General features: G+C 40.2%; 1 protein-coding gene across 2 annotated transcripts; it reads left to right on the plus strand.

The window, feature by feature from the left end:
* The first annotated feature begins 171 nt into the window (after nucleotides 1-171).
* On the plus strand, nucleotides 172-20,928 carry LOC145446144 (solute carrier family 12 member 1-like). Of its 2 annotated transcripts, none has more exons than XM_080324376.1 (29): nucleotides 172-400; nucleotides 466-523; nucleotides 1,625-1,842; nucleotides 2,992-3,058; nucleotides 3,124-3,245; nucleotides 3,520-3,720; nucleotides 4,037-4,112; nucleotides 5,871-5,966; nucleotides 6,404-6,543; nucleotides 6,795-6,908; nucleotides 7,622-7,733; nucleotides 8,282-8,409; nucleotides 8,475-8,601; nucleotides 9,983-10,131; nucleotides 10,198-10,305; nucleotides 10,371-10,596; nucleotides 11,064-11,219; nucleotides 11,647-11,746; nucleotides 11,854-11,965; nucleotides 12,092-12,232; nucleotides 13,415-13,521; nucleotides 13,627-13,712; nucleotides 15,261-15,463; nucleotides 16,090-16,186; nucleotides 18,254-18,365; nucleotides 18,425-18,511; nucleotides 19,058-19,193; nucleotides 19,464-19,531; nucleotides 19,779-20,928. In XM_080324376.1, exons 1-29 carry the CDS (start codon nucleotides 383-385, stop codon nucleotides 19,912-19,914), a joined length of 3,501 nt encoding a protein of 1,166 aa, XP_080180502.1. In that variant the 5' UTR covers nucleotides 172-382; the 3' UTR covers nucleotides 19,915-20,928. The 2 variants fall into 2 exon arrangements, with proteins under 2 accessions (XP_080180502.1, XP_080180503.1); XM_080324377.1 differs by having other exon boundaries at nucleotides 174-400; nucleotides 9,992-10,131.
* The last annotated feature ends 850 nt before the right edge of the window (nucleotides 20,929-21,778 follow it).

Below are 21,778 nucleotides of genomic sequence, written 5' to 3' on the forward strand. Positions count from 1 at the left end.
CACTACGCGATCATGCAGGCGCTCTCTCGTTTGATTGTAATCAAATCACGCACAACTGGCAAATAGAAATTTTTGTTGGCAAGCGTCGAGCCGGAGCTGGCGGCAGTTCCAGTCTCAGTCTTGCCTAGTTGATAAGTGTTGATGCCCCGCGCGGCGTATGTATTTCTCCGACGTGGTCGGGCCGATAGATGGTTCGTTATGAAGAAGATCGGGAGTGAAGATTAGACTGTTGAAGGATAGATGGATGTAACACATTATACATACAATAATATATCCCATTTCCATAGGACTAGACTTAACTACGTGAAAATAACAAGTAATTGCTGTCACTGTGCGGTGCACTACTCGATCATACTTGGGATACAGGTCCATACGAATTGGAATGTCTTCCCGATTCAAGGTTTGTATGTGCGTTTTATAAGGTTTTCATATTTCTATTAGTTTTTTTAAAAATGAATACCACAGGTCCAAAAAGTGTCTGAAAGCGACGGGAATGAAGCATTGCATGCTGCAGATGATAAAGGTAATTTTGATTTCTCGACTGTTATTATGACTGAAAGCCGTTGTGTCGAGTTTTCACTGGTAAGTGGTCCATCTGAAGAAGTGAAAATAGGTCAGTTTTTAAACAGTATTGTGATGTTCAGATCTTGCCAATGGTTTCAAAATTTATTCCATTTATTTATTTTCTAGCATACCTCTTAACTGCCAATTAATGTTGCCAGTTTTGCAAAAATAAGTATGGTTACACTTGCAAATTCCCTCTTATTATACCCATCAACATATTTCATGGTTTAGTGATCGATTGCAAGAATTATCAGACAGGTCACTTGTATCTACCACCTCAATCACATAATATTAGTATTTCTGAAGTAGTGCAACAGTGACTTTTGAGTTAAAACCAGTAGCCTATTTGAAAAAATAAGCTTTGATCGCCAGTTATACCATTACCATAGGCTATGTAAGATATATTTGTTATCAAAATTTGCTTTTATGCTGACCTGGCAATTTCCAAAATGTAGTTTACAATAGTTGTTGTGACACTAACAACAACAAAAAGGTCAGAGTTTGAGTTGATTTGAAGACCCATGGTCTCTTTACGTTTGCCGACAAGATAGCGTAATGGTGAAGGGTCCGGCCTCTTGATCGGTAGGACGTGGGTTAGATTCCTGGCCGGGTCAGACCAAAGACCCGATTAGTAACAATGGTATCCATGACTTCCCTGCTTGGCGCTCATGCATTATTGGGATAGCATGGAGAGGTGGTGCAAGACTTAAAAAGTCGTAAAAGGCTATATCTGCACCTTCCTTGCCCAGTGGCATATGCACATTATGCACTCATGGTATGCATATGCACAGATCGTGTGTATGTGTATCATGAGTCGGTGTATATGCCGCAAAAACCATCACGGACAAAAATAAACAACGTCCTTTCCATTATCCTAGTATGTTAATTTTCAATTGCTACTTGTTGATGCAATTATAGAAATTGAAAACTGCCCTATAAAAAATTTCATATCTCAATGTAGGTTACTTTTTAACGTCAGTATCTGGAGTGACCAATATTGCATATGTATCAGCTTGCAGATAGATGCAACATGCAATGTTAGCATTCACATGTATTTCAGATGACAAAGTACCCTTGAATCCTCCTGATAGCGGATCATCCACCCCCGACACTTCAAACTCCGATGAACGAGAGATACGTTCTTTGTTGGGCAAAAGCCAGGAAGGCGAAACTACCGAAACGCCTCCTCCTTACTCTGACAAATCCGAAGATCCTGATAAGGAACTCCCAGCGAGTAGTGCTTCTTGCAATTTAGATGAGCCAGAGCCGCAAGCACAGGTAATTCTTTGACTATACACATCAACGATCTTGTACTGAAAAGCACATAATTCTTTGTAATGTGGCTAGGTGAAATTCAGTTGTGTTGCATTTTTTAGCAAGTTTTTGAACATGTATGTAGTGGAAACTACCATCCATCTATATCAGTGGTTTTCAAACAGCGCGGTGCGCCTGCATTGTGGGAAGGGGGGTCGTGTAATCGTCTGAAGGGGGGCGCGAAGCTGCAATAAACTGAAATTTTTTTTTCGATTTGCGTCAAATACATAGTTATTACTATGTTTATAGTCCGATTTTGATATTTGAGAATTCTTCCAGCAATAGTCATAACATAGCCTTCCATGCATTGAACTATCCGTTGGGGGTTGCCAGCGTTCTGGTTGCATTTTGTGATATGACGATAAGGGGGCCGCGAGATTTTTCACTATCATAAAGAGAGCGTGTCTAAAAAAGTTTGAGAACCACTGATCTAGATGGCGTTAGACTTGAAACTCCCGTCTTCATCTATCTATCAATGCATAGGCCTAAAGAATAATTATAGGCCTAGGTATCAATGTTGCTTGGTGTGCATGTGCACGTTTATTTATGATATTATAGTTTTGTGATGCTGTGGAAAAAGCTTGTCAGAGTCGTGTGAATTCAATGTTATCACAAGTTTATGCGTACAGATACCGATTATAAAAACACTGTTAAGAGTGATGAAACATTATGAAAGAAACGAACATCAGTGCAAACAGAGTAGGCTTACTGGTAGGCTACCCATTCATTCACCCATTGTGGAATACATTTAAATGAAGTTGATTGCCTGTTTCAATGCCGTTTACCCAGCATATTTTCCTTTATTGATCTTCACCCTCTGTCACTAAATTTCTATTACCTATTGCCTACTTTCTATTACCTCTATTGGCCTTTTCAAATCACCCTGCTCCAATTATTGTGAGCTCAAGCCCCATTGAATGGACAGTAATGTAATTGTCTGTATTGGACAAGGATCATAGTGTGATTATTCATGGGGCATGTGATCATGAAACTATAGTACGTCTTGCGTGTAGCAGTGTATGCTATTGATATGTAGGCATACTACTGAGCATTGAGCATATCTTCTACTTTCAAATGTGTTTACACTGCAACTTCAATATTTTCTCATTTCAGGCCGCTGGCGATGCCAGCAAAGAACCAAAAAGTCGGTTCCATGTGGAATTTGTCGACGCAAAAGATGGTATTTTGGATTGACTCTTGCTGTCTGGAATGTCGGATTATTTAAATTTGAAAACTTGTTTTCAGGAAATGAGGGTTCTGCACAATCGCCTCCAACTTCACCAACCCACGACAGTGTGAATAACTCCATGACAAATAATACACATAGTAAAACCTATTACATGAGAACGTTTGGCCACAATACACAGGTGATGGAACTTCTTACTCTTGATTCCAGCGAGTACACGTCTGGGCATTTTCTTTGTGTAACTTTACAACAAAAATTATTTTACCTTCGCAACCAATAACTAAGTTGTTTTTGTAACTATACATTGGTAATTATTCCAGAAAACTATGGAGAATATTTTTAAGAACACGAACCAATCAGTCGAGAGATTTACGCAAAATGCATGGATTTAAACTTTCTCATAATGTGAAGGCTCCTTCTGACATAATATAAAATATCTGTGTGTTGTTTTGCAGGAAGCCATACCGATGGTGGCCTATTACCGCAATTCAAGTTCTGTTGCGGGAAAATCCCGACCCACCCTTGACCAACTTCATGAGGCAAAAGACGACTTGGAGTCGCCGACCCATGAGAGTAGACCGGCCTCTGACCCAGAGGCCACTCTCATATCTTCAGGGCCGGCTCCGTTGAAGTTTGGATGGATTAAAGGGGTTTTGGTATGAGCAAGCATTCCTGTCTATGATTCTGATGTGTATTTCGCTGACTAGGCTGTTTGGAATTGTGAGTCAGTTTTAATTGCTGTTGGTTGGTGTTGATGAGAAGTTATTGAAAGCTTGCACAATCCATGGCTATTGCTATGCCCCGTGTTATGTAATAATAATGCTATGTAAGAAGAATGCTATCTCCTGAATTGCAAAATTCCTTTCTAGCAGACCGCATATTTGGTCCATGATCAATTGTAATGACCATACCATTCTTGAACTGATGCTTCATCTCATAGCGAGATTTTTTTCATATGTCTGCTATTTGCAGGTGAGGTGTTTGCTCAACATTTGGGGAGTGATGCTCTTTCTGCGACTTTCATGGGTGGTTGGGCAAGCTGGCATTGGTATGTTCTTGTGTGTGATTCTTTGCTACGGCATTAATCATTCTACCTTGTTATGATATAGCAAACTGTGTAAACCTACTGTATCTCCCGACTTGAAATTATGCCATGCATTCTTATAAGTGTCCTATTTGGTAAGATTGAGTGTAATATATTTGTATATGATGTACTGTTATGACTGATAGCTTGAGATTGTGAGTATGGCTGAAGATATTTAAAATGCGCATTTTGCCATCTCAAGGTTTGTAATCTGTGACATAATGGAAGAGATGTGATGTAACGCTTGATTATCACCACTGGATTATGATTAATAATGCATAAATTATCTCCCTTGCCCAGATCTTCCACACAAATTGTCTTCCCCACTGTTTCACTCACACAGCAGGCTGATTTTAGAAGAATTTATGAATTAAATTCCTTGATCTTCTTTCAACCTGGCACCAGGAATGTATATTTTCTACTTTGTACAGTGCGTGTATTGCAACCCCTTGATATTTTTATGATTTCAATTCTCTTATGATAAATAGTAAATGAAGATTTCGAAGTGGAATGTTAATTTTCAGCCTAATACTCTAAACCTACAAACAGACACATACTTGTAATATTGTATTGAATTTCCCATAACATTCAACCTGATGTTGAAATATATATTCCAGCTGTGTGCGATGCTCATGCTGACACTGATTCATTGGAGATAAATCATGCTAATATATTGCCATGACTAATGACTACACACTCTGTTACTTGCTGGCCTGGATCTGATGTTTGTTTTCACCCACTTGTATTTTCGATGATGATTCTGAAAATATCGTTGTCAAGCAGTTTCTGCAACAACAGCAATTAGTGTTAGTTGCTCATAGGCATTTACGTATGCACAGGTAATCCTGCAAATAAATCACTCTTTATGACCTATAACTCCTTAATGCCAGTGTTGTGTTGGCTGCTCGAAGTGTCATCTGAAAATCTTCTGGGGATGAGGTAATAATTTTATCTTGCATATACAGAACTTCACCTTCATGCACTGACTCATATCGAGGTCGCACACAAGAGTTTATTATTCTCAAGAGTAAGATCGCTTAAAGCGGTGTTCCGGTAGTTCTGTAATTACGTAAACAACCAGTTATGACTCATTAATTCCCGGTTTACAATGTTTACAGGATGTCATAAATTTTAGGAGACTGTAAATTGAAACTTTGCAACTGAATTTTATACAATACCGAATTAAATGTGACCGAAATGAGATAAAGATCTTAGCATGACTTGTTTGATTTCCTATGCTTTTTTATAAGAAATTAAAGCTGTAAATTTATTTGTACGTTTTATTTTCGTATGCGCAATAAGAAAGTATGGACAAACTTTTGCAAATGTCGAGTGTAATAAAAAGACCCCAGAAGTGAGATTTTGGTCTGTTGACAAGAGTAAACCAAGTGAATTTTTAGATTTCTGAAGCCTAATTAGGCATCAAGATCAAAGAACATCCAGGATATAATACAGTGTAGTATCACCGTCTGGGATTAGCACGTTTTAGTCTGTAACGTTGAATCAATAGATTGATTTTACTCGAGTCTGTGCACTTACTTCTGTGCTAAAATGATCTAAATGAATTTACAATTTCAAAAATAAGATACTGAACAGTCTATCGCTAAGTCATGATATGCATTCAAACTTGATGATATATTTCGTGTTGGTATTGACAACGTTTTTGTGTTACTTGACACTGTCAATATATCAATATCAATGGTGTTTCCATTTTGTGTTCAGGTCTGAGTATATGCATTGTGTTGCTGTCGGCGGTGGTCACAGTAATCACAACTCTGTCGATGTCTGCTATTTGTACGAATGGACAAGTTCGCGGAGGTAATTCAGCCGTGAAAATTAGTTGCATTACTGTTGGCACAAGAAAAATATTGCATAATGCGCCCACATGGATATCGCAATGCTAGCATATGGATCGATTTTGTTTGTTTGTTCATTTCAATAATGTGTGTTTAGTGTGATGGTTCTATTGGAAAACGGTAAGACCTAGTCAATGGTCAAATTGGTCATGTTATATACCTACAGGAGAAACTGACTACATATTTCTGTCCGGGCACTTCCCTAGCTCAGCGTGTCAGAACGAGGGCAAAGTTTCTGTACCAGTGCCATTTGTGGAAACCAAATAAGATATTATAACTATGCTAAGGATCTCATTACAGTATTCCCTCAATACACGCGACTTGATACTGGCTGTCCACCGCGCGACCGGAAACAGCCCTGGACAATGCTGTAATGAACTGTTTGCACTTATGTTCCAGGCGGTGCGTATTATCTAATATCAAGAAGTCTCGGCCCAGAGTTCGGAGGCGCCATTGGGCTGATATTCTCTCTCGCGAATGCTGTCGGTGTGGCGCTGTACGTCGTTGGTTTCGCAGAAACTGTTGTTTACATCATCTACGTAAGTAAAGGTTACGCTCTGGCTTTTAGAGTGATGTTGCTTGCCTTATTCTACATTGAAAAGTAGTGAATATGTATGTGTTTGTGGTTTTGCACAATAACAAATGGGTCATCTTCCTGACAATGTGAATATGTGATCACACTCTGTATCGATTTGGATATCTGCGCTTCTCAAACTGATTATTAGACTACTGTGTTGAGACTGTCGCCGTGTTGAGCGCAGCTAAAGCCTGGAACTATTTTTCGTTATAGGAAAACGGAGCCCAAATTACAGGGGACAAGACAAATGATATCCGGATTATTGGAGCCGCTACCGTTCTTTTGCTGCTGGGAATAACGCAACTCGGCATGGCTTGGGAAGCAAAGGTACGATATTTGTACCGATAGTTTTCTCTTGGGTTTTTGGTTTGGCTTGAATATTAGAAAGATCATAGACTTATTTTTCATCCAGCCTGTAATGCTGCAGCTTACGCGCAATAGACACACCTAGCAGAAAATTTACAATGGTAATGCGCGATCCCAAAAGTGAATTCACAAGATTCTTATCAACAACTGTTATGAATTCGATTCCACAAACTGATTTGTACATGTCCGTAACTGTACAAAAGTACTGTTACTTTAAGAGACTAAATTAAAATAGGAATGTCGTCTTGAACCATATTCCTCGAATGAGTACCATAGTTTATCTCGAATTGACCTGCCAAGGTACACTTTCCAAGTGATATAAGCCTGTTGTTAATGCAATCTTGAATTGTGAAAAATTACCGATGTAGCAGTGAAATCAATTCAGTTCATTGCCGGATAATCTTATAAAACAGTCCGTTCATGTCTTAAGCACCCTTCTGTAGTGATTGAACTACTTTCCATGCAGTGCTTAGGACTAGAGTGACTGTTAATTACCTAAATATGGGTAAATGCTCCAGGTATTGATTATTGCACTGAGATATAGGTTTCTTGCCATTCGCATCCTCTGTATGTCATCGTCAATCTCCATCAGTTATAACGCTCGATTTCCGCTGTCCAGTAATTCTGCTTCGTCACCCCGCCTGTAAAGTTCTGTCACGCCATTCGTCTTGCAGACGCAATTGGTGCTTCTCTTCATATTGATTGTCGCGATCATCAACTTTATAGTCGGAACCTTCATTCCAGCGGACGTACAGGACAACGCCAATGGCTTTTTTAATTACCAAGGTGAAAATCTAATTTTTTCATGTCAGGCAACCTTTTATTTGAGAATGTACGGTTTTTTCATTACCTGTTGATCATTTTCACTTGATGTTTATACGTATCGAGAATGCAATCTGTCAGTAAAAATTTAACCTAATATTTAATAAATCATCCCATATAAGCCACATACATAGTATCACACATAAAATATTGGTTCCACATACGGTAGACATTATGCGTCACTGCAATATCATAATTCTGGAAGCGATATTTTTGTACTGGAACTGTGTTATAGGTCTGCATCAATTTGATATTTAACCAAATGATTCCTTGGAATACTGGTGATTTTTCTGAAGTGGGCCAAATTTTAGTAAAATGCATTTTGGACAATGGTAGACATAATTTGGGTTATTTTTCCAAGTTATGTATGTAATTCGGCATAGGTCTGCTTGAAATCTTGAAATTCTGTGAGCCACATTATTATTTTGGAACATTTATGGTTTACTTTTTGGGTGGCTGCATGCGCTAGTTATCATTTTATGATAATGGGCTTTCACTTTGCTTGATATCAGGAACGATAATAGCTGAAAACATCGGCCCAGATTTCCACGACGGAAACGGATTTTTTTCTGTGTTCTCCATATTCTTCCCGGCCGCCACTGGGATTTTAGCCGGCTCCAACATATCGGGGGATCTAAAGGTGAGCGCGTCGAATTTTTCCTCTCGACTACGCCTGCAGTCTGACTTATGCTCTTTGAAATGCAGGACGCTTCCAAGGCCATTCCCAAAGGGACTCTGCTGGCAATTCTCATATCCACGATTGTGTACTGCGTCATTGCCGTCATGCTTGGCAGCGTCGAACTTCGCGGGGCCTCTGGGAACGTAACCGACTGTTAGTACACACATTATATTATGTGTTACATCAGGCATTCCTAACCTTTTTTAACGTGAACCCTTGAATATTTTTAGGTACCGGTAGTTATGTAGACCCCTTTTTGTGACCTAATAATAGAAAATTTCATAATTTTCACTCCATGCGGCCTGTAAAGTATATATAGATGCCGAAATTCCAGTTTCAATATATTGATGTTTTTGTTAAAAAATTAGCTATATGCCTGTGTCCATCATCACTAGTGCATACTAGCTGAAACGGCCTTGGCGATGGCAACAGCATTCCATCGAGGGAGAATCAGCAGATATGAATGACCTGACCATGTTGCCTTAACGTGCAATGGCCTAGACACTGCCAAGACCGGACGCTTGGAAAACGGCTTAGGCACTCCCCCATAAGATCAAGCTTTAGGAGAGGATGGTCTTTCAGCTAGTAAGGTGTCTCGCTAGCCCTTCTCGATCCCTTAGTGGCTGTGAACCTTTGTCAGGTATCGTTCGCACCTCATAGTTCAAAATAGAATGAAGTTTATGATCATGATATTTCTTTACTTCTTTCGTGGAAATTATGCCCATTGCCGATCTCAAGGCGAAGATAATAAAATTGGATTAGCAATAAAGTCGATTGTCGCGTTCGTCAGGATTTATCGACCCAGGATTAAGGAAACCAGTTGATCGCAGCGCATAAATTTAGTGTTAATCTGATGAATTAACAAACTGGCACAAACTATGGATAACTAGTTATTAATAAAAACTGCGTACACCGCGTATCATTCCCTCGCACAAATATTTCCGATAATGACTGTCTCCTAGGTAATGGATTCACTAAACAATCAGTGAATTTATGTACCCACCATTGCAGAGCGATATCAATATTCTATAATTCGTTTCTTAGCTGTACCGTAGGAATTGTACAAGACTTTCATTTCGCGATGATGATAATTCTAGCTATTGCAGTCGTTATCAGCAGGCTGCTGTTTCATTCAACAAATTGACAACTGACAGACTACAGCGCGTTTTCGCATTATGATGCAACAGATAACGCCACTTGTTTGCAAACTCGGGGACACCTCGACTATAACCATCGCGTGTAACCTTTTCCAAATTAATGCGTCGCGATTAGCAGTATTTAATCACACGATAAGCATTCTTCCGGATCAGCTAACTTAATTATCTCCGCCACTAGAGTGCACAGCGTTGCACTGACGTGAAGTTTTAAAAACGGGGTTGCTCAAGTGTGGGGCCTATTTTGTCTCAACATTTCATTCTTACAGCCCGTGGCTGCTACGAAATTTGAAAAGCGGCCCGCGATCCCGTTATGAGTTGGCGACCCCTGCTTTCGATGTACTCCTTTTGCACATGTGCATTTTTACCATATTTCTCAGTCGTCGCAGGCTATATCGGAGTCAACGGTTCGGAAGTAGCGAATTGCACAAGTGCTGCATGCCAGTTTGGATGGGACTATCAGATGGTTCCTTGTAAGGAAAATCCGTCGGAGATGTGCTACAGCGACGGCTTGCTCTACGACACACAGGTATACGTCGAAGCGAACGGTTTGCGGCTGTTAATGGACTGTATTTCTGAAATTGGATACTTTCAGGTAATGGGAAAGATTAGTGGCTTCGGTCCAATTATCACTGCCGGTATATTCGCGGCCACTTTGTCGTCGGCTTTGGCGTCTCTCGTAAGCGCGCCAAAGATATTCCAGGTGAGTTCTTGTTTTGTGATGATTGACGTTCATTTCTCTGTGACTCGTATCTGAAAAATTTGCAGGCGGTGTGCAAGGACAAGATCTTCCCCGGGATAGGCTTCTTCGGCAAAGGCGCCCCGGGCAGCGACGAACCGCGTCGCGCCTACCTCCTGGCCTTTGTCATCTCTCTAGGATTCACGCTGATCGGGGAACTCAACAATATCGCCGACATCATATCCAATTTCTTCCTCGCTTCATACGCGCTCATCAACTACTCCTGTTTTGCGGCATCGCTGTCGAGGTCGCCAGGTGCTTGATGATATTGCTATCACTTGGTAAATTTGGGGTTAGAAATGTAATAACTGTCATTATTATAGAAGTGATTCATAAATATTATGTTGATAGATGATAAAATGAAATGTTTCACTAAATATGAGTGTTATTCGCGATAGATACTTGTGTGAATTGGGGGTTAGAAATACAATATATATTATTAACATTATGAAAGCGATGCATCAATATTGTATTGATTAATTTCGAAAATGAATGTTTCATTATTCACCGTACATGAGCATGAATCCTGACATACTGCATTTGGTGAATTTCTCATGTTAGATTCGGCCCTTGATATGTATGTATTCATGTATTCGGGTTAAGGGTTAGAGTAAGGGTTGGTTAGGAATAGGGGCCGCTAACTGTGTAATTCACTGGTAACCTTGTTATTGGTGTTTCCCTAATCTGCGCTTTGTAAAGCAACATTCCTTTCTATGATTTAGGTTGGAGGCCGTCGTTCAAGTATTACAACATGTGGCTTTCCCTCGTGGGCGCCGCGATATGCGTCACTATCATGTTTGTAATCAACTGGTATGCCGCGCTGATCACCATCGTCATTATACTGGCACTTTACAAGTTTGTGGACTACAAGAAGCCAGGTGAGTGTTTTTTCAATGTCTTATTCTTCGCCAGTGCTTTTGAAGTTTGCTACGTTACCGAGGGTGAGGGACGGTAAAATTCGTTGATCCTGATTTGAACCGTATTTTAAACGGCAAGAAATCGGAATAAAACTATCGGGTTGACGATTACGACCATTGCATTAATTGCTTCTCAACCCTTTTCAAAGCTTCTGGCACACCTTAGTTCACTGTTGCACATTTTTGACATAAAGGGATATGAAGCAATCATGCTTGATGGAGAGTGCCACTGATACCACAGAGGTTGGCAGATTTGATTGAAAAATTTCTGAAAATGTGATGACTTTCTGTGGATAATTGCTCCTGCCGAAATGTTTTACACACTTGTAACTTGCAATCCCGATATTTTATTTATTAATATATATATTTCTACTTCAATCATTTCTAGATGTCAACTGGGGTTCGTCCACCCAGGCCTACCTGTACGTCCAAGCACTTAATAGCGCGCTCAAACTACAATCCGTCGAAGACCACGTAAAGAATTTCAGGTGCGATCACGAGACGCGCAGACAGTTCTATTCAGCGATAATTTCAATCACAATAAAATACAAGCCTACACGCTGTCGATTATGTTACCCGGGCGACTTTTATTCAGACCACAGACTCTGGTGTTGAGCGGACCGCCCTCCCACAGGCCAGCCATAGTTCACTTTGCTTCCCAGTTCACGAAAAACGCCGCGTTGATGTGCTGCGCCAATGTAGTCGAGGTACGTTGTGCGAAAATTATTTTCATGAGGGGCTTTTTAGGCATAACTAGGCCTAGAACACATACTGTTTTACCTATTCGAGTGCCAACGATGACTACCATGGACCTGTGCCTGTTCATTTTACAGCCGAAAGGCAAGAATTCGTACAAAGCCTTCATAAAAGAGAGAGTGCAAGCAGAAAGGTGGCTGAAACAGCAGAAGGTCAAGTCTTTCTATGACAGCGTTGTGTGTCACGACTTGAAGCAAGGCATCGCTTCGCTGATGCAGGTAGCCATTAGTCCTTGTGTACTGTTCATTTGATATCCTGGTTTGCGCCATGGGAATGACGCAGTTGAAAGAAATTTGAGCAAATTATAATATAATACATTCATATTGCAATAAATCGGAATATTTTCGGCGGACGCTCGTCCGGGGTGATCATCATCAACTAGTAGAGGTTTGGAAAGAACATCGTATTGTGTCATATGGTAACATTTCAATCTATTCTTTCCAATTCTCTTACTAGTTGCTGAGTTACTATTACCCTTGACGAGTGTCAGCCAAAGATATCCGGGCTTATTTCAATATGAATACACTATCTAATCGTATATTGAAGATAAGAATCTCCAAGAAGCTAAATTAAGGTTTACTCTGCGCCGAGAGTGTCCATGACTGTTCGTTGATGTCCTCATTTGGTTTTGTCTCAAGAAATGGCCGAAGTCATGCTATTGCTATGTAATTTTTCGTACTTGGCATCTCTGCATGAGGTAGTTCAAATCAAAATTTGTGCTAGCATGTGGCATTGTTTATCAACAATCGGATCTATCGCAACAATATTTGGTGATAGGATTGTTGTTATACCATGTTCTTTTCAATTCTCTACTAGTTGCTGACCATTACCCCCCCCCCCCCGACGAAAATATTCAGGTTCATTTCAATATAAATATACTATTCAATTGCATATTGAAGTTCGTTACCTCCAAGAAGCTATTCAAATTCATATAACTCGCCGTGAACTTATGTTTGCATTATCTTCTACTTATGATCTAACTGCGCTAGTATGTAGCGTCTGCTGTCGCGTATTCTCACTAAATTGACCCAGCTGCGCATACGTGTACGGCCTGGTTAACTTGATATACTACCGGCCTGTCTCGTAGACAGACACCAAGCCAACACTGATCATTTTTGTTTACTTTCCCCACGGCGTGTTTTTTTGAACAAATTAATAGATTCGAACTGTGTGCCTTGTTTCAGTTGGAACTACGCATAGGCTATATGTCTTGCACGAATACGTGGCTGATAACCACGTAGCACGCATCTATATTTCACACGGCAATCAAGAGATGCTATAAAAGACCTATCGTATGTTGTTTCTAGGGAGCTGTGTATGTTTTGAGATATGGTTTGGCCATTGGTCTAGAAAAGGTGCTTGACCGAGTACAATCGTGAAGAATTGAATTTCTGTTCCAGTCCGTAGGAATCGGCAAGCTGCGAACGAACACGGTTTTAATGGGTTTCAAACGAGATTGGAGGGAGGACACCACTGAAAACTTGATGGGATACATCGCTATTATCCAGTGAGTTATTTTTGCATTTTTGTTCGATTGTTTTTTCCGCTGTTGGCTCCTGACAAAAAAATGTTGTAGGTGTAACGTTGCATGTCATTTGGTCTCCTCTTTCAGTGATGCGTTCGATCTCAACTACGGCGTTTGCATTCTTCGACTGAAAGAAGGTCTAGACGTCTCGCCGTACTTGCAAGATACTCAAGGTGTGTGTAGACGGTCTCTAATATTTCAGAGTTGGTCAAAGTAGTGTTGCTACTCAAGTAGGAGTAGAAGTAATGCCACGAATTTCTATTTGATTACAAATAGTAGAAGAGATTTCCAAGCCCTGTCAAAATTACTTGACGAGGGAGTAGAAAATTGAAGGCCTAAAAAGGGCTCGGGGCGTTTGGCTGACTTTAGTAGTTTTACAAATAGGTGCCGTCTTCAAAAACGCATACAGTTGCTGTGCTGCAGGGGTTATTTCGCCCAGTTCTCATGACAATTTCATTTGTCAACAGTGAAGCATACTATACCAGCTTGCTTTCTACCTTTCAAATCCGAAATTGTACAAAGTAAGTTGTTTCACATGATAAACTGTGTGGTAGAAACGGAAGGGACCTAAGAAATAACCACTTATAGAGTAAGTAGAGCAGGTAAATGCTCCGAGTACTCTGAAAAAGTGAAGCACTTTGTTACTGAACAACTCCAAGTTCTATATACTGAGTGGTCTAAGTGGTCATCGTTGGTTCTCATTTAGAAGTATTATAGCAATGTTACAAGTTTATACTGGACCATCCTTTTCGCCCAAAGGTCCACATGAGATTTGAGAACCATTGCGCGGGCCACTTGAATGGTGATGACCTTTTTTAGTTGCCCGATAGGAGCTAACCGGATTAATCAACGATGAAAACAAGACTCCTATTACTGCAAATCAAAATTGATAACAATTATGACATGAAAAGTGAGTGTGCGAAGCACGAAATTTTTTCAATGGTAATGAATGTGTTCGGCCAATACTAATGTCACTTGCATATATCACATCTGTATACTGCTGGGCTCATTTGGCTAGGACAGGATTATTCGACGCTTGGACATATAATGAATATCGAAGGTTTAGCGAAAATCCATGTATCAATTTGTGAGGGATATCTAGAAGTTCTAGATATCCCTGCAATTTGTGCAAAGTTTTCATTGCCGACCATCTTTCTGCGAGTGAAGACGCAAAGTCGAATGTTGGACGACACGTATTCTCATGCTTGCTAATATAGTCAGACTCAATTCAGGAAATTGGGCATATTTTTAATTTTCAGGAGGGGGCACTAACAGCAAGAAAATGAGCGAAAATAAATCGCGCGAAGCGCTAAAAAAATATCAAGTCAAATAAATGTGCCACCAAATGTTCTAATTTATGGTCATATTATGAAGATCTACGGAAAATGTGGCTGGCCCCTGGCGTATACGCCAATGTTTTGGAAGTTCTACGGTCAAGCGATTCAAATTTACAAATTCACAATAAATTGCCTGGGTAATTTATTATTTGATATTTTATCTAATTTTGAGAATTATCTCCCTGGCCGCTCGAAATCTTGGGTCACAGGTTGGCCGCCCCTGTAGTAAAAGTATCAATTTTTCAAGCATGTCATAAAGTCCCAGTTTTGCCTAAAACAACTGAAATTTCTTGGGAGTTGTTAAATGTTGAGTGGCGTTACTGACCTCCACAATGTTTTTTCCGGTAAACGTTGACAAATTGTGCTTAATCTTTTCGATTTCAGAACCGCGAGCGTCGTTTCAAACAACCGTCGCTGAGGGCGTCAGTCCCGATAGCGAACTGCCTTCCGAGGCACAAACCGAACAGGGCGGTCCAGAAGTCCAGGCAGACTCGTCAGCGACAATCAACACGAGTCAAAGCACGGACGCATTGCCCAGGAACCCGTCTAAGATATTCGCGCCAAAGCTGAAAGGCGACTTGGCAGAGGTGATATTTAATTTGACGCTCAAATGGTTTAGGTTTGATTTCTATCCTGCGTTCTGTGCGTGCTTTCGGAGTAGGCCCACCAGTCGTTATGCAATGTTCACACTCAGAAGTCTATCTTGTGTTGTTTGAGACCAACAATAATGCTATCAATTACATTTTATTTCACAATATTCAACCAATTGGCGATTGTAAAGTTTCTTTGAGCGAAATTCATGCATCCTATTGTTATGCGCTTGCCATAGGAAGTTCGATTTGGCGACCATGAAAGAGGAGAGTAGCTAATCTTTTCAATTCACTGCAAATTTTGATCGAGGGAATGTAATTTGGCACAAAAAATTATAGTACTGATGACATCACTACTTGGCGCGACTGACAGATTCAGAACACATTGCGCAGTAGAATTTTTGATGACTCGAAAATATGTCATTTAAAATACGAGTTCAGCCGACTCAGTCGTAAATGCCACTTATTTTAAAATTTAACCTTGCGACTCGGGAATTGCACCAGACTACGCTCACATCTCTTGGATGTCCAGATCTCAAGGCTGTGTGTAGACATGATGCGCCCTGAATTTGGCGATTCCAGTACGCTATGCATGGTGTGAAGGTCATTTCCATCCTGTTTAGAACGTGAATCCGCAAGTGCTGAAAGAGATGAACAGGTTCCGGGGAAAGCAAGACAAGGGGAAGACGATCGACGTGTGGTGGCTGTTTGATGACGGAGGTGACTAATTTTCAACAGTCGCAACTCAATGAGATAGTCGGTGGGCGATTCTGTGCCAAGGTCACCTTGTAACAGACCCTAGTCCAGTGGTTCTCAACCTTTTTGGCTTCGCGGACCCCTTTTGACCGTCACGGACCCTCGTGGACCCCCTCAAGTTTTAGTTCAATTTTAGCTCTATTATGGTGCAACCTTCATCTGTCTTGTGCAAATATGAACTGTAGGCTTGTGATAAACAACAAAATCATGATTTTTCTTGAAAATAACATCATACTATTTATGTAGAAATTGGAAGACTTTTATTATTTCAAAGCTAATTTCTTGAAGTACTGGTCGTGTCTTGAAAATCCGCGTCCTCGTGTTGATATGAATGAGGAGGGCCGAAAACCATTTCCGCAAATTTAGATGGAGGCTAATGCAGTATTAACGCATAATAATTCCGACAATACTTTTGGTGTGACCGCAACATTTATGGCACCAAAATAAATAAAAAAACATATATTTTATGAACATATAACGTCCAGCATTTAGCGCAGGGACGGGCAACATACGGACCGCGGGTCGGATCCCGCCGGCAACGGCATTTTGATCGGCCCGCAGAGAGTTCCTACCGTCAAAGTGAAAATCTAATCCGAAAGTATAGACACATTTTATGCACCAAAGAATGGAACCATATTTTCCAACCTGAGAAAGACTGTCATGAAACGACTTGTTCTGTTCGGGTTTACAATATATTTACGAGCAAACATTTTCCACCATGAACAATTGAACATTAACAAGACAAGGCTGCATACCAATATAACTGGTGATATAAATTTCAAGGTTGGAGCGTAAATCTTTGATAGCAACGAAACACTCCTTGTTCATCAAAAAACAGGTTTGTAGATAGGACATCTGCAATAAGTATGCGCCAAATCTGATAGTCGAGCTTCAAAAGCAACATCGTCCGATTTATGACGACTGTCAGCCGACAATATTCGGGTTCATTTCAGTATGAATATACTAATCAATTGTATATTGAAGTTCTGTACCTCCAAGAAGCTGTTCAAATAGTGGTTATGTCTATCGCAGGATAAAATGGATTTCGTGGTGAGGTTTTAATCCCTGCATTGCTACAAATTAGGGAAATACTTCGGAAATTTTTATTTCAAACGACTGTTCACTAATTTGATGAGACTGACAACTTCAATTCGAGAAGACATAACGAAGTCCCCCTGATTGACCTTACTATCTCCATATTTTTATTTTGTCAACAAACCCCAACAAAACGTCTCTAAACAGCAATATGTTTGTATCGGCAAGTTATTGGAAAATTGGCAATGAAAATGAATTTCCACACTACGATAGTTCATGTCAAACGATTATTATGATGATATGAGTCATGAGGTTTTAGCAGTTGTTATGTGAAACTGCCTCATGCTTTCTCAAATTAATAAATAAAATAAAAATTACGCTATCAACCATTTTAAAAATTTAGAGGTCTCGCGGACCCCCTGAGAAAGGCCGTTCGCGAGACAACGCGCTTTTGAAAGCTTTTTTGCCCTGTAGGTGTATTATAGTATGCTGATTTCTGTGTTGATTGCAGTCTTCCGGTCGAAGAATTATTGAGCTGTGTAATTACACTTGTTTCCATGTAGCACAAACCGACCCGTGACCTGTAAGCGCCATATAAAAGTTTTGTGAAAAGTTAGTAATTGGTAGTGACCCTGATTTGGTGGAACACTAGTTGGCCTGATCTAGGACTAACGGTATTTAGATTTGGATTCGACCGGAGGTTGTCACTGGCCAAGTACTGCTGCTCAAGCTCGTTTTGCCTACATCCAGTACTTGAGTGGTTATGATTTTAGACGACTTCCACTTCTAATCAACAGTTTGCAGTATTTCAGTTAAAACTACTCCTACTGGCGATGAATATTTCGACTATTTCTGGACTGAAGTCAAGTCGATCAGTTGTTATCCAATTAACCGCGGCTGATCCACGATTATCGGCCACTTGGTCCTGAAATAATCGAGAATACTTTGCCAAACTGTTTGCCACGATGGTCAGTTACAATTTCCTCATTTCTCAAGGCTTGACAATCCTGCTTCCGTACCTGCTCTCGATAAAGCAACAGTGGGAGGGATGCCACTTGAGAGTGTTTACCGGCGGCAAGCAGTCTCGAATCGACCAGGAGAAACGGACGTTAGTATTCTTTTTATTTAGCACCCAACACATATCTCTATAACGCGCTTGATATTCAGGATGGCACAGCTGCTGAGCAAGTTTCGTATCGATTTCAAGGACGTCATCGTTATCGGGGAGATCGGTCATAAGCCGCGCAAATCCAGGTACGGCACACGTCCAGTGGTGGTCTATAACAAAGTACTTAGTTTCAGAGATACACTTGTGTCACTTTTACAAGTGAAATTGTCATGATATCCGGCCAGAAATAGCCCTCGTATTGCAGCATTTTTAAATATTGCACTACATATAGCGTCATCAGTCATTCTACATTAGTTACTAAAATGCTAAACTGGTAAAGAAGGATGCAAAGTGTCAGCCAAATGTACTTGAGTGCTTGTAAGAACTTCAATTTCCAATTCTACTTGTAATTAATGGAAATATATGGTGGTAATTGTACTTCTATTCTACTTAAGCAGCAAAGCTGACTATTAACTATGCAACTCTGCACCAAATCTTTTTCTTGAAGCTACTTCGGATCTTTTCATACCATTGTTTTCTACTTCTACTAATAACTGGGTCGAAATATACAGCATTACTTCTACTGCTACTGAAGTAACAACCTCTGATTGCATTGACCATTTATGAGTGTGGCACAGCCTTGTTTGCTGTACACGGGGCCGGATTTGGTTTTACGGCCGTGTTTGTTGCAGCGTCAAAGAATACGAAGATATGATCAAACCGCTACGCATGAACGACAGCAGCATGTCGGAAGAAGAACGGACGATCGCAAAACGAGAGAAGCCATGGCTGATCACTGACGATGAATTGGAGGTTTTGAAAGAGAAGGTAGGCTTGAAAACATACTGCGTAAATATGGTGTGGTTGATATCAGTCGTTGAAGTAGGCAGCTATGCTACTCGAATAATTAAGAAATATAAGCAGTAATGGAATCAACATCAATTGAATCAGTATTGATAGATTAGCAATAATGTTGAATGTTTTCTCAAGGTTTGGGCCTAAACTCGAGCATATTTGCATTATGCCTTCTCTTATAACAATCTGCGAATGTACAAGTTGGTATGTTCCATTATCAAGACAAATGTAATCTTTTCTTAGACCAACCGTCAGATCCGATTGAGAGAATTGCTTCACCAGCATTCGAAGGAAGCTGCGTTAGTCGTGATGTAAGTATATACTTTCTATATGATATGACGGGTGTCTTGACACCATGTCCCGTGTTTGTTATGGTTCGAGCCATAGCAATATATGAGCAGTAATTGAATACGTCTACTAAAGTTTTGCACTTGGTGCTCTTTGAATTTCGGGACGCCCTGGTATTTTCTGCCATCACGATCATGCTAGTTTTTCGAAATCATTTGATACTAAATATTGGCATTTCTCTATTGACATTAACGTTAACACTTTGCTCAGGACACTGCCAATGGCTCGCAAGGGAACGTGCTCTGCTGGTTTGTACATGTCGTGGCTCGAGGAGTTATCTCGCGACATGCCTCCGATGTTGTTGATGAGAGGAAACCAGACTTCGGTCTTGACTTTCTACTCTTGAACAATGTTGAGTACAGAATTGAATCGGGGCATGCAATCGGGAGCACGGACTATACATCCAGATATCGTAAATGCACGAGTTTGTGACTTTTTACCTCAAGACTACTTCGTCTCTCCAGTATGCAAAGCCCTGGCTCCTCGCCAAAAATCAATCATACACAGCCGGCTGCTACGATACGTTCGATCTAGATAGATATGACATTTGATTGGAAATTTCATTTTGTTAACCACTTCAATCGCCGAATATCGTTATCTATTGCCAATCCGGTATTTCTATTTCAACGAATATATCCCAGTGGTACAGATACCAAACTGACACTGTTTGAACTGCGACGTTTTGATTTAAACTTGATCGGCGTGTTTTGCTTCTTTGCAGCGCTACCGATCAATGATAATGTGCCTTGAAACTCGACGTTAGCTGCCGATAATTCTTTGTATATTATCCCTGTGATTGTCTGTAAATGTTTGTAATTCATCACTTGTCGCATACTTGTTATTTTTTAGATAGCTATAATTCATTTCCATGACCCTTATCTCTGAAATGTTTGATATAATTTTAGCATGTAGTTGTCGTTATTTAGCCAGTAATCACCAAATTAAAATGTGCCGTATTTGAACATGTTAGTTTCTGCAATTAACCATGTTTGATCCTCAGAATGCCTGAATCCTTGGAGAGTCTACCTGGTAGTTACTGTGTTTTGAACTCTCCAATAGTTTACATGGTTGACGTCACCTGCTTGTTGTTTTTGTATTTTTATATCGGCAACACGCATGACTGATAAGATGTGGTATGATTTTATATCTATTCAACGCAGAAAGGTAATGTGAAGTGATATTTGCAATTGCTTTATGTTTAGGAATGAATTGTGTACAAGTGCAAGTATATGTCCATCAAATCGCTCCCAACTTATTTATATTATGCGAGCATTCTGTAATACAAAGTCTTGTTCTGTTGTATGTAGTGTAATATTAATTTTCTTTGCTAAATCATTGAATAAATATGTTCTTTTCCTAATCGACCTCGACACCTATGTAGGGACATGGGGGCCGCTTATGTGTGGGGGAATATGCATACGCTTATGGCATTGCATCACTACAGCATGGTATAAAATGGCATTGTGTAGGACAACTTGGTGCAATTTTACATGCTTTACCAAAATGTATTAACTAGATTCACCCTCCATGCACCTACGCAATGATGCTATCAATAAAACAAAAAGAAGCAAGATTGTATTGCCCATGGTCTGTGGAAAATAGTTTGGTGTGTTGTAGTAATAAGTAATTTGCAATGTTCGAAAATTGAATGCTGCTATAGAGTATACAAGATCGAATTAGTGACCCAAACCTATATATGTCTGTGGTTCATAACCTTTGACTCAAATCTTACCAGACAAGTATCAACAAAATGATAAGCGCTTTCCCACATTTACGGCTGAGCTTATAAATGACACAAACACCAGATCATGTATAAAGCAAAAAGCAGATAATAACCACGATAATTCAGATGATGGAGGCAGACTAGCTCAGTGATCGGCTACCTCTGGTCCGTGACGAGTTCTTTACTGGTATCCTTCTGCATGTTTAGCAGAGGTTCTAAGTTACAGTGGTCAACATCACTGATGAAATTTTCGAGTTATTTATTAATCGAAATGTGTGTTACTGGGAGTGGTGTAGGCATTGGGTGTCACCCAAGGCTCATATTGAGCGACGACCTTATGGTGTATGAGTTGCAAGAAATTTTCGATGTTGAACTATCTAGCTCAGTGTTTAGCGCTCGTGCCCCCTGAGGTTCAATAAGATTTCTCTTATTACCTATCCATTTTCAACACAACTTCTGATGGTACGTATTGACATGAAAGCGCACA

This window comes from Botryllus schlosseri, chromosome 9, assembly GCF_051294905.1.
Source record: "Botryllus schlosseri isolate E-star chromosome 9, Bs_hap1, whole genome shotgun sequence".
NCBI lineage: Eukaryota > Metazoa > Chordata > Ascidiacea > Stolidobranchia > Styelidae > Botryllus > Botryllus schlosseri.

Bases quoted from the DNA above. Each gene is read 5' to 3' on its own strand.
- LOC145446144 (XM_080324376.1), top strand. The intron at 13,713-15,260 runs GTGTGTGTAGAC...TTTCGATTTCAG, and splicing joins GTACTTGCAAGATACTCAAG to AACCGCGAGCGTCGTTTCAA. The intron at 19,194-19,463 runs GTAGGCTTGAAA...ATCTTTTCTTAG, and splicing joins TGGAGGTTTTGAAAGAGAAG to ACCAACCGTCAGATCCGATT.